General features: G+C 44.6%; 1 protein-coding gene across 1 annotated transcript in view; it reads right to left on the bottom strand.

Moving 5' to 3' along the window:
- Positions 1-13328, bottom strand: part of OBSCN (obscurin, cytoskeletal calmodulin and titin-interacting RhoGEF) — a 181967-nt gene that overhangs the window by 83703 nt on the left and 84936 nt on the right. Inside the window, exons 49-56 of the mRNA XM_039726425.1 lie at positions 12327-12593; positions 10803-11069; positions 9300-9566; positions 7323-7595; positions 4155-4421; positions 3036-3305; positions 2205-2471; positions 533-799 (exon numbers count right to left, since the gene is read on the bottom strand). Of these exons, the coding sequence (XP_039582359.1) occupies positions 533-799; positions 2205-2471; positions 3036-3305; positions 4155-4421; positions 7323-7595; positions 9300-9566; positions 10803-11069; positions 12327-12593 (2145 nt within the window). The remainder of the gene's footprint in view (positions 1-532; positions 800-2204; positions 2472-3035; positions 3306-4154; positions 4422-7322; positions 7596-9299; positions 9567-10802; positions 11070-12326; positions 12594-13328) is intronic.

Below are 13328 nucleotides of genomic sequence, written 5' to 3'. Positions count from 1 at the left end.
GAGTTCTTAGTACAAAATGAATAAAACTGTAAAATCCCAAACCACAGAGTTCTTGGTAGAAAATGAATAAAACTGTAAAATCCAAACCAGTAGAATTCTTAATACAAAATGAATAAAACTATAAAATAAAAAAACAGCAAGAAAGGCAGAGTCACAGCTCATGGGCTGCTCAGGCACTAAGACATACAATGGATCAATTTAAAATGGACTTGTCCTAGGCATGGTGAAATACTTCAGTTTGATTTCACAGTGTCAGTGACAACTCAGCAATAAAATTTCCATGTGGATGTGGCACTTGGGGACATGGTTTGGTGGTGGACTTGGCAGCGTTGTGTTAATGGTTGGACTCAGTGATCTCAGAGATCCTTTTCAAACTAAATCAGAGAATGGCTTGGGTTGGAAGTGGTCTTAAAGTTCTTGCCATGAGCAGGGAACCTTCCACTAGACCAGGTCTCTCAGAGCCCCATCCAGCTTGGTCTGGATGATCCCAGGATCCCCCCTGTGAAGGACGGACAAACAATCCTCGTCCTACCTTTGACCTGCAGCGAAGCCGTGGTCTGCTGATCCCCCGAGTCACAGGTGTACTCCCCAGCATCCTGAGCCTCAGCCTCGTAGATGAGGAGCTCAGCTCGTGTCCCCTCCTGGCGCATCTCGTACTTGTCCCCGGGCTGCAGCACCGCGTCCCCTTTGCGCCACTCCAGGCGCGCGTGCGGCCGCGTCAGCTCGCAGCGCAGCACGGCCGTGCGCCCTTCCTCCACCTCCTCGTTCCTCAGCCACTGCTGGAACAGCACGGGCAGGCCTGGCAGGGGCAAGAAGGAAATGAAAAATGGGTGAGGCAAAAATAGAAAACGGAGGGGTGTGTTACTGTTAAGGTGCGGATAGAGCTGTTAGTGAAATTCGTGGACAATTCTGGCTGGGTTTCCCCAAGGAGAGCATCCAGGGATACCAAAGTCAAACCTAGACAGAGGATGAGGAGGAAGAGGAGTTAATCAGCAAGAAAAATTTGATTTCTATGTGAGTTACATTCCTCTCCGCATATCCCAGACTTCTTTTCACAAAAAATTTGCAGTTCACTAATTACTACTGAAGGCCAGACAGCTTTCCATCCTTGAAATAAAATCACAGAACGGGATAAAATCACTCAAAAAACATACAAATATTTTTTTAAAAATTTAAAAATATATAAAAATATAAAATATACATATGTGTATATATATAATATGTATTAATATATGTTAGACTGTATAGAACACATCAGAAAATTAGACTATATTGAATATAATAGAATATAGAACATATAGAATATGTAGACTAGTATAATATAATAATATACAAAATAGAATTATATATGTAATATATGATATAAAATGTTATTACCATAGACAATAATATATGTAGGTTATATTAGAATATATATAGAATATATAAATCCTATGTTACAATCCAAGGCTTCAGATGTTGCAGCCAGAGGTCAATTACAGAATAATTAAAGTTTGAAAGGACTTTGGGAGGACCCCATGGATGGAGATTCCTCCACTCCTCTGGATCTCAGTTCCAAAGTCTGACCACTCCTTCATGTTAAAAGTTGGACTTGTTCTAATCTGAATTTCTCTCACTGCAGCTTGCACTTGTTGCCTGTCACCTCTTTACTGAGTTCTCCCAGAAAGTTCTGTGTCTCTCTCCTCTGTAGATCTCCACTAAGAAGCGGCAAAGAGTGAGGACTCCTTTCAACTTTCTCTTTCCCAGCTATCAAAATCAGCTGCCCTCACCTCTACTTATACTTAGATCCCAGAATGGTTTAAGTTAGAAGGTACTATCATCTTTTTCCAAACCCTGCCACTGTCAGGGTCACCTTCCACTATCCCAGGTTGCTCCAAACACAGTCCAACCTGGCCTTGGACACTTCCAGGGATCCAGGGGCAGCCACAGCTTCTCTGGGCCACCTGTGCCAGGGTTTCACCATCTTCATTGTAAAAAATATCTTTCTTATACCTAATCTAAATCATCCCCCTTTTGGTTTAAAACCATTACTCCTTGTCCTATCACAACAGGGTTTGTCCGTGTAATTCATGTGCTCCAGCTCCCTGACAAACTTGGTGGATTCTGCTGCACTTGCTCCACTGATCAGTGTCTCTCTTGAAATAGAGAGCTCTAAAAATCGATGTCCCCTCCTCTCACCACTGCTGGGCACGGAGGAACCCTACCTTTGACCTCCAGTCTGGCCGTGGTCTTGCCAGCAGCCGTGTGGCAGCTGTACTCCCCGGAGTCGGCGCGGTTCAGGTCGCGGATGAGCAGCGTGTGCACCTTCCCCTCCTGCTGGATGCTGCACTTGTGGCTGGGCTGGATCACAGACGTGCCCTTCTTCCACTCCACGGGGACATCAGGCCTGGACACCTCGCAGGACAGGTGGGCAGTGCCACCCTCCTGCAGCTCCAGGTTGTGCAGCGCCTTCACAAAGGTGACCGGGACAGCTGTGGGGAGAGGGGACCAGCACTGCTGCAGCATCCTCACCCAGCATCACCCCAGGGCAGAGCTGGGGGTCTGTAGTTACATTTGGAACCAGCTCAAAGAGGAACAAACACAAGGCATTGGCCATCCTTCAAAAATCGTTCTGTATATCTTAAAAGAAAGGTTTTCCAGAGCTTTCAGACTTTTTTTGTAAATATGACCTAAAAGCATCATAAGTAGGAGATTAGTCCAGAGTATATTCTTGACACTCTTCAGCATTGATTGTGACATGTGATCAGCTGCGTAGTTGGATGGTCTTCAAAGGATGTTAATGTTAATTATATTAAATAACATCAAAGGATGTTAATGGCAATTATTATATTAAATAACATCAAAGGATGTTAATCTTCATTCCATGTACAATAAAAACAATTGGATCAACTGGCTCAGATGTACCTCTCTAAATTGCTAAATTAGCAGAATCTCCCAAAATTTCCAAGGCTCCCTAATCCCAAATACACCTCTCTAGGAGTCAAAGCAGAGCCTGCCAGTACCTGCTCAACCCCTCTTCCTGGGAGGCTGCTCACCTTCCACCTTCAGCTGCGCTGCTGACGAGTGCTGCCCCACTCTGAAACTGACGGACCCACAGTCTTCCAGGGTCACCTTCCTCAAGACCAAGCTGTGGCGCGTCCCTTGCACTCTGATCTCATTCATTTCGTTGGATTGCAGGGGAACATCCCCCAGGAACCACTGGGCTTCCTGAGCTGTTTCCCGGGACAGCCTGCACTCGAACACTGCGTCTTCTCCTTCGTACGTGGCCACGTCCCTCAGCCTCTCCACGATGGTGGCTGCTGCTTCTTCATGGAAAGGGCAACAGAGTTTGAGATCTACTTTCAAGAGATGCTTCCTGGGTTAAACACGTCATTAGGCTCTTTCTTGACAGTCCTATGTTGTTGTTATTTGAGGCCCCAAATAATAAATCTGGGGGTGTTCAGCTTGGAAGAGAAGGCTTGTGAGGGCTTGTAAAAAAAGGGGAAGGAGTTTTTATAGGGGTAGATAGTGACAGGTAAAAGGGGAATGGTTTCAAACTGAAAGAAGGCAGGGTTATCTTAGAGGTTAGATAGTTCCCTGTGAGGATGGTGAGGCCCTGGCACATGCTAGCCAGAGAGGCTGTGGCTGCCCCTGGATCCCTGGCAGTGTCCAAGGCCAGGCTGGATGGGGCTTGGAGCAACGTGGGACAGCGAAAGGTGTCCCTGCCCGTGGTAGTGAGTTGGAACTAAATTACCTTGAAGATCCCTTCCAACCCAAACCATTCTGTGATTCTAAACTCATGCAAATATAGCTACACAGGAACATAGCAACTATATATAACTATATAACAACGCTACAGATGCATGATTCACGACTGCATGTGTATTAAAAGCTTGCAAGTTATACTGTGTTGCGTGCACAATAAATATTGAGTATGTGTACAATCATAACCTGTGCACTGTGAAAAAAATGCCAAAAGATTTGCATGGGTGAAAATTAATTATCATTAAACCACAGAAGCAGTGACTAAAGAGAGGTAACAGACACAGTGAAACCTCTCTCATCTCTGAGATCCCCTTGGTTCTCCTCAGGCATGGGACAAGGTTTAGCTGCCAAATTACTCAGTGCTGTGCCCCTGCTGTGGTACCCATGCCCTTCCCCATGCAAAGCCCCACCTTTCAGCTGCACTGCTGCCGTGGTTTGCTGGTCCCCTGTGTCACAGGTGTACTCCCCAGCGTCAGCTTGGCTCAGGTTGTGGATGGTCAGCTCGGCCACGGTCCCCTCCTGGCGCATCCTGTATTTGTCACTGGCTTGCAGCACCGTCCCCGCCTTCTTCCACTGCACGGTGGAGTTGGGTTTGGAGACCTCACAGCTCAGAGTGACAGTGCCTCCTTCCTCAGCTTGTTGGTTCTGGAGTGGTTGTGTGAAGGTGACTGGAGAAGCTAAGTCAAGAAAAATCAAAGGGGGAAAAATTCGTGTGTCACTGCTGACCTCGTAACTAAGTCTTATGTTTGATGAAACTCTGGTGCCGTCCTGAATTTGGTTCAAACTCAATTCCAAAGTTAGTTTGAAAGCAAAACAAGGAATGGCAGAGGGTGCTGTGTGGGCAATGGATTTGTAGAATGTTTTCAGGGCCTGACAGAAGGCTCACACAGTGTGTGCATCCATATGCAAACTGTGAGACGAGAAATGCTTAGAAATGCCATGGAATAGGACAGACATTGCTGAGAGAGAAATGGAGCCAGAAAAAACTTTCAAAAGATGGCCTTGCAAGTAAGATTAGATATTTTGGAGAAATAGAACTAGGAAAGATGCATTGTAGTAGGACCATGAGTGATAATTTTAGATTCTTGGCTTTGAGGCATTTTCAGCATGGTGTGGCTAAAGCTGATAGGCCAAGAAACACTTTATGATGTATTGTAATTAGGAAATAGTTCTGACTGAGATGGTGTGAATTACAACATCTGCACTGTCTCACCCTTCACATGAGAATGAAAATGGAATAAGTTTTTAAAACGCCTCTCAGTTGCCCCAGCTCTGGGTCAGGAAAAGGGAATTGTCCGACAGTGCTGGATTTCCAGGAGCTCTGCACTCCTGAAGAATCATGCAGTCCTCATACCAGTCCTCATACACAGAGCACCTCAAGGATTGTGCTCCTTCCTGCACAGGAATTGTCATGGATACAGAGTTTTGAGCATCTCAGTGCATGTACCTCCAAATGGGTACCAAAACCAGACCTCAAAAGCCTACTCCTGGTATCCAAGTTCTTGTGTATTTGGGAGAGAGCATGGAGAAACATCTTTCTATAATATTCCTTATTTGAAAACTGGACCAGCAGAGAAAGAAACCCTGGCAGTCTCTGTGCAAATGGGTCTTCACTGGTGGGTCAAGGTAGAGTTTTGATGGGTGGATTTATGAAGTGCCACATGTAGAAGTCTAGCTCCTCAAGTCCAGTTCCCTGGAAGAAACATGGTGGCTCCACACTTAATAGTATTGAGATATATATATATATTTATTTATTTATTTATTTTTGTTTTTTTTCTTTTTCAGCCAATTGGCTGACTTGCTATTTACAGTGTGACTGCACAGACTTCCTCAGCTTCCTGGGTTTGGAATTTTTTTCAAGGAGTGCTGGAGTGGCTGACACCACACACAGAGACACAAATTGACCATCAGAGGACCTGCTTACAGCACCAATATTCTGGTATCCTTGAGTTGTGGAGGCAGTGGGACTGCAGGCAGGTGCATGCCCTTCATGGGAGAACCCCAGGGGTATTTCAAAAGGTGGGATCTAACAATATCCTGGCTCATCTTTGTTTTTCCTGATCGTGTGTCTCAGAAAAAGTCACCTTGATATTGTACTTGTATCAGATCAGATTTAAAAGAAACCCAGATATATGTCACAATACATCTATTTTAAAGATCTTTGGTACTAGAAGCATTTAGGTGCCTTGCTCATTAGCCGGAGTTGTGTCCAAGCTTGAACCAATTCACCTGGATCACCATTTTTACAGGCAGAACTGCAGCTCAAAGGATGATTAAGCATCAAAAGTATTCCTATCTTAATTTTAGTTCCAGCCCTGGTTGTCTGAATGACCAGAGAGAGGCCACAGGGTCTCAAACTGTGGAAGTAATTCCCACACTTGGGTCCCTGCATTTTCTTTGCTTAAGACACAACAGGACTTCGAAAAGCAAAAGCACTCAGCTGCTTTTGGCAGCACAGCACATCTGAAATCAAGGACTGTAGAAAAAATCCTCTTGGCAGAGCATAACTAAGGGAGTGGAGCAAGTTTCTTATCTTAAAAAAAACCTTTAACAGGTTTTTTAAACAAGCCACCTTTAACAGTCAAAGTGGCTGTTGTTTGTTCATTTCTATTATCACAGGTGTATTTGCCAGAACTTTTGGCAGCACAGCACATCTGAAATCAAGGACTGTAGAAAAAATCCTCTTGGCAGAGCTTAACTAAGGGAGTGGAGCAAGTTTCTTATCTTAAAAAAAACCAACACAAGCCACCTTTAACAGTCAAAGCAGCTGTTGTTTGTTCATTTCTGTTATCACAGGTGTATTTGCCAGAGCCTTCTGGTTTTAAGTGATAAATATTTAAAATATAGACTGATTTATCAGTCCTCATGGATGATTTCATACTTGGAGCTTGGGAGGTCACCTGAGGGCACTTTTCCCAGTTCGCCTCAGCACTGGGCTGGGAGAGCTGGCAGCAGAGGACAGCTGTGTCCTCCTCCTGCACTTCCCTGCTCTGCAGTTTCTCCTTAAAGACTGGAGGTGGCACTGAAATTACAAACAAAGCAAAAGATTTGTTTGCTTTGCATTGTTTGCTTTGTTTTACAGGCTCCTTTGTCTTGTTTCCTGCAGTGTTAAAGCTACAGCTGAATGGTTGAGTATTAAACAAATCCTCTGACTTCTTTGTTATTTACTGAGGGGTTAAAAGAAGCTTGAGGGAGGGAAGGAAGGAAGGAAGGAAGGAAGGAAGGAAGGAAGGAAGGAAGGAATCTGAGCAACCTGATCTGGTTGAGATGTGGAGGGATTGGACCAGATGGCTTTTAAAAGTCCCTCCAAACACAAATTATTCTAGAATTCTAAAAGGGGTGATTGAAACAGTGAAAATTCCAGGTCTATCCATCCAAGTAGTGAAGCCAAGCTAGGAATTTCTCCAGGAATCAGTGAGCTTCAGGAAAATGACGAAATGTCCCCTGTTCATCCCTGGTGGTTGCAGCCACAGATGCTTTGAAGCACAAGCACCCCCAAGACACAGGGGGTGAATTTTGGCCTGGAATTTTTCTGCCAGCATAAGCAAAGCACCCCCTGTTCCACAGGGAGCCCTCACCTTTTACCGTGAGCTCTGCTGTCGACGTGTGGGGTCCCACCCGGAAGGTGACGGTGCCAATGTCCTGCTCTGTCACCTTCCTCAGGGTCAGGGTGTGGATCTTGCCCCTTTCCGCTGAGATCTCGTTCATCTCGTTGTTCTGCAGAGCCACGTCCTGCAGCTTCCACTCCACGTCCCTGGCGTTCTCATGGGAAACCTGGCACTGGAAGGTGACATCGTCCCCTTCGGCCACCACCGTGTCCTTGAGGCCGCTCACGATGGTCACATCGGGCTCTGCAAGGAGGCAAAATGGGAAATGGAAGGGAAAGCATGGATCAAATCATGGAATTATGATCTGGGAGTCACCTGCTCAAAGCAGGCCCAGGTTGCTCAGCACCTTTTCACAGAATCACAGAATAATGAGGTTGGAAGAGACCTCTAAGATCATAACATCCAGAGATGGTGATTCCACCACCTCTGGGAAGAGCATTCCAGTGCTTTATTATTACTTCGGTGAAAATTTTTTTCCTAATATCCAACCTATACCTTCCCTGTCCTTCAAGGGTGGAGGCAGCACAGCCTCTCAAACCCCATTTCAAACTCTGCTTTCAGTGTACTTGGCAGCAGGACAAATGACTTTTGTCATCTGTAGTAGCTTTATCACTTGTCCTTCCTGAGAGACACACTGCATATTGTTTTTTTTAAATTATGCTTGATTGGGTGAACAAGGCATGAATGCTGGTGCCAAAATCAGGATTTTGAAATTTGTTCCACTTACACTTAGATATATATATCCATTTACACAGGATAACATTAAAGCCTGACTCTCTCTATTGTATCTCTACAGATTTGCATTTACTCCACGCTGATGCTCCAAACTGGCTGAGGCCCTAGCTGGCTTTGTCCTCCCAGCAGGACTCGCTGGGTTAGTGTGAGCACAGGGCTTCTGCACTGCAGTTTGCCTGGATCCTGCTTCTAGGACACCTGTGCAAGGATCAGACAGACAACCCCCAGCAGGCAGAAGCTGAAAATACCCCAAACCCACTGGGGAATACCAAAGGAATCATAAAATCACTAAGGCTGGAAAAGACCTATAAAATCATTGGGTCAAACCACTCAAAAATCAGCCCAGTCTCCCTCTGAGCAAGCACAGTGGATATTCCTACAAGTGAGGTCACCATCTGCACGAGAAATGGTGCAGCTGGGTGTGATGTGCAGGGGATCTACGACGTGGAGTAGCCTGTGGAGATGCTGGGGGTGTTTGTTCCACACCAGTGGTCCAGCCTAAGCTCTGCAGTGATATTAAGGCCAGATGTAGCTGCCATGTGACTGGAAGCTGGGGCTGGACCATCTGTTCAGTCCCATGCACATGATGTCAAGCAAATATTCCAAGCCATGAGTCACAGATTACAGCTGGCTTATCCTCTCCTGTCCACCAAGTCAATTTGCTTTGGTGCATCCACTGAACATAAGATTTTTTGAATTATACCCTTCCTGTGCTCCGTGTTGATCACAATTGTGACATTCACATTCTCTGAAAAAATTCCTTCGCCCAGAATTTTTCTCCTGGGAAGCTGAGAAACCTCAGAGAAAAGGAAAACAATTCTTATCTCATTTGCTTCTCCTGCGTTTTGCTCATGTGGAATGTGTTTGGAGATTATTTACCCAAAGGTGATTGTCTGATTGGATTCTGGTGTGAGTTGTTTTGACTCTTTGGCCAATCAGAGCCAAGCTGTGTCAAGACTCTGGAAAGAGTCACAAGTTTTCATTATTATCTTTTTAGCATTCAGTAGGTATCCTTTCTTTATTGTTTAATATAGTATAGTATTATAAAGTAATAAATAAGCCTTCTGAGCACATGGAATCAGATGCATCATTCCTGCCTGTGTCAGGGCTTCACTGCAAATACAATACACAATAACTCACTTGTTGTGTGTAAATAACTCAACCACATTGTGAAATCTTAGAAATCTCCTTGTTCCAATAAACAGGTCTTGCCTTTCACGGTGAGCTTGGCAGAACTCGTCTGGTCTCCAGCCTTGCAGGAATATTCCCCAGCATCCCCAGGCTGCAGGTGGTGAACACGGAGCTCCCGGAGGGTCCCATCCTGCCACATTTCGTACTTGGAGCTGGAGTGCAGCAGGACTCCATCCTTCCTCCACTCCACTTCTGCTTTGCTGACGGAAACCTCGCAGCGCAGCCTGGCTGTTCCTCCCACTTCCACCTCCTCGTTCCTCAGCTGCTGCTTCAGCTGGGGTTTGATGGCTGTAAAATGAGAAATAAATAATACATCAGCTCTCTGCTTGAATGCCAGGTCTGCACAAGTCAGCACAAGGCACCCAGGCTCTGGTGCTGCAGTACAGTTTTGCATTTGTGGTAATATGATAATAAACCCATTTTTTTCCCTATAAACAGACCTATATTGTGTATACCCAGAGAATCAGAAAGTTCCCCAAATATTTTTATAACATATAAAGTCCAGGGCATCCACATCACACCATTTATGCATCTGCTCAGCATATTAGAAACTCCAACACACAAAAGTTATGACTAAGCAAAACCTGGCACTTTGTGTTTAAACCAGTATAAATCTTTTGACTTTCACAGAAATACTCCTCATTTTCAGCAGCTAAATAACGTAAGATTTAAAATAATTTCTGATTTCTCAGCTCCTTTTTTAAGACCCAGATCATCATCAGTGAGCTCTTCCAGATGATGCACAAATGGACATTTATTCGAGTAGATCATGGAACAGCTCAGAGAACAGCTTGCCACTGATGGAAGCAAGAAGGGGATATCCATGGGGTGTGTGTGAGCAGTTGGAAAAACAGGAATCTCAGTGCCTGTGTTCCCAGTAAAAACACCACTGTGAGACAGGTAAAGCAATCACTGGGCTCTTTCCCCTGTAGTTGACCCTGTGGCTGCTTTTTGAGTCAGAGTCAGCAAAAAATATACTGTTTGAAAGGTTATGGCTTAGATCAAAGCCACAAATTCCACCCAACTTTGAGACAAACACATTTCCTAGATGGTGCTGGGATGGCCCTGTCTGAGCAGGGAGGTTGGATCTGTGACCCCTTGTGTGATTCTGATCAATCACAGATATTATTCCTGGTTAGGTTAAACCCAGCATTCTCAGCATCTTCGAAGGTAGATTAAAAATAGCAACCTCAAAATGCTTTTTTTAAATGATGTGTGATTTTGCTATTGACTCAAGTGAACCAGCAAAATTGCAAAGTGCCAGAAGAAGTTTTGTTAGTATTTCAAAATTCCCATGAGGCAGAATTCCTTGCTTTTATCTTATCAGAGGAAGGGGTCAGTGCACTGCACTCTGTGTTTTAGAGGCTCAGACAGGAACCCTGTCCCACCAGATCCACTTCTCTGTACTCTGCTTTATGACTGGGCAGCTCTTTTCCTCGTTATCTTAACTTTTGGATTAAAGAACACCTTTCACACAGTTCCAGCAATGCCTCCTCTCCTCCAGCCCATGGGTGCAATGCTAACCATTCACTCTGAGGACTGCAGTGCTCTGCTGGTCTCCTGTGTCACAAGTGTAATCAGAGGCATCCTCTGGCTCTACATTATGGATCACAAGCTCAGCTATGCGCCCACTTAATTTAATTTGATATTTGGCACACGGGAAGAGCTCCATGGTGCCTTTCCTCCACTCCACGGCCGCGTTATCCTTTGTCAGCTCACACTGGAATTTCACTGCAGCTCCTTCTTCTGCCTCCTCATCTTTGAGCTGCTTTTGGAAAAGAACTGGCAGAGCTAAAAGAGAAAAGAAAAGGATCAACAGGACCTTTTAGTGAAGCCTGGTTAACACAGGCTGACTCTTGGAGAACAAGATACTCTGCTTTTCACTGTGATAATCCTAGGTAGGATCCATGTTTTTCTAATTTTCCTGGCACAACTAGGAGATCTTGCTCCATCAGAAGAAGCCATCTGCACCCATAACATTTATTTCCTTTGTTCCTTCACTCAAATCCTTCCCAGTGGTGAATTCATTGGAGAACGATTCTCAGATTCAACTGAGATCAATCCTCAGTTGATCTAACAATGATCTCAGGAGCAAAGAACTTTGAAAATCCATGGACAGCCTTGAGATGGTCTCCTGTGTCACAAGTGTAATCAGAGGCATCCTCTGGCTCTACATTATGGATCACAAGCTCAGCTATGCGCCCACTTAATTTAATTTGATATTTGGCACACGGGAAGAGCTCCATGGTGCCTTTCCTCCACTCCACGGCCGCGTTATCCTTTGTCAGCTCACACTGGAATTTCACTGCAGCTCCTTCTTCTGCCTCCTCATCTTTGAGCTGCTTTTGGAAAAGAACTGGCAGAGCTAAAAGAGAAAAGAAAAGGATCAACAGGATCTTTTAGTGAAGCCTGGTTAACACAGGCTGACTCTTGGAGAACAAGATACTCTGCTTTTCACTGTGATATTCCTAGGTAGGATCCGTGTTTTTCTCATTTCCCTAGCACAACTAGGAGATCTTGCTGCATCAGAAGAAGCCATCTGCACCCAAAACATTTATTTCCTTTGTTCCTTCACTCAAATCCTTTCCAGTGGTGAATTCATTGAAGGATTTTATCCCTCAGTTGATCTAAAAATGATCTCAAGACCAAAGAACTTCGAAAATCCATGGACAGCCTTGAGAGGTCAAGGATGTTGTTGATGTCTTCTTAAGAGTATTTGAAAGAAAATATTCTTTTTAAATATTCAAACAACATGTCCTGCAAAATGTCCAGATGCTATATTAAATTATTGCTTTTTCTTTAATTTCTCCTCAGGCACAAAGCTTGAAAGTATTTCCTGTTAGAGCCCAAAACTCAAACACCGCACTGGAAGAACAAAGCATCATCCCCTTCCATTTTTATTAAAAATAAAAAAATCCTAATATATTATATGAAAAGGAAAATATTTATAGAGAATAAGAATAATGCACTTAAAAATATTCGTATTGAAATGCTTGTTTTGCCTGTGGGAGGAACCTATTCCTTGAGGAGTCAGCTCACACCACGTACCTTTCACATTCAGAGCTGCCCTGGTTTCCTGATCCCCCGTGTCACAGCTGTACTCTCCTGTGTCTTCTAATCTGAGGTTGTGTATCAAGAGCTCTACCAGGCATCCCCTCTGCCTCATTTCATATTTCTGGCTGGGCTGCAGCCCCACGCCTCCTTTCCTCCATTCCACTGCAGCACTGGCTTTCGACAGCTCACAGCAGAACGTGGCTGTGCTTCCTTCCTCAAACTCCTTATTTTGTAAAGGTTGCTTAAACGTGATGGGCAGGGCTGGAAAATTGGAGAGGAAAACGTTTCAAGAGTGTTTTAGTGCAAGAAGGATCCAGTCCTACCATCAACCTTCAGGTATGGTTTATTCTAATGATTCCATAATCCTGGGGATTATGCAACTCTCTGTCTTGGCAGAACCTTTCTTGAACCACTAAAGGAACCAAGAGGTGAGGACAGGCAAAGTTAGGAAAGATCTGGTCTCAGTGGTCAACAGAATGGCCTGGATTGGGGTCTGAAGGAGTCAGGCTTTCCTATGGAAGAGTTTCCATGCCAGCTATGGATGCTTTAGGCAAAGATCACTGGGAATGGTCCCTCTTACACAGATCCCTGTCCCTTAATAGAGGTCTGTGAGTTTGCAATATTAAACAGAGAATTTCTGCCCCAAATAAGGCTTCTATCAATGTATAAAAGATCACGTTAGTATTGATTACTTCGTAAGAGATCACAGTGAAGAGATAAGTGGGAGGGGAAATTCAGATTTCTGTTAAGGATGGTACAAGGAGTGAAGGAACACAGGTGTGGATTCAAGATGTCTGCAGACAGCATTTGCACCTGAAGTTCAAAACCTCCAGTAACAGCACAGCACCTTCAGTTACATCCAATTAGGCATCCTTTACCCCATTCCCACATCCAGCCACACCTTGCACTCAGGGCAGCAGGGTTCAGTGTACTTTTACATCATGACAACCTTCAAAGCCAGGTTGGCTGGGCCTCTGAAAAACCTGGTCTAGTGGA

The sequence above is a fragment of the Passer montanus genome, unplaced genomic scaffold, assembly GCF_014805655.1.
Source record: "Passer montanus isolate IOZ18808 unplaced genomic scaffold, ASM1480565v1 scaffold59, whole genome shotgun sequence".
Classification (NCBI taxonomy): domain Eukaryota; kingdom Metazoa; phylum Chordata; class Aves; order Passeriformes; family Passeridae; genus Passer; species Passer montanus.
The sequence above is the reverse complement of the archived record's forward strand: the minus strand, read 5'-3'. Positions and strand labels throughout refer to the sequence as shown.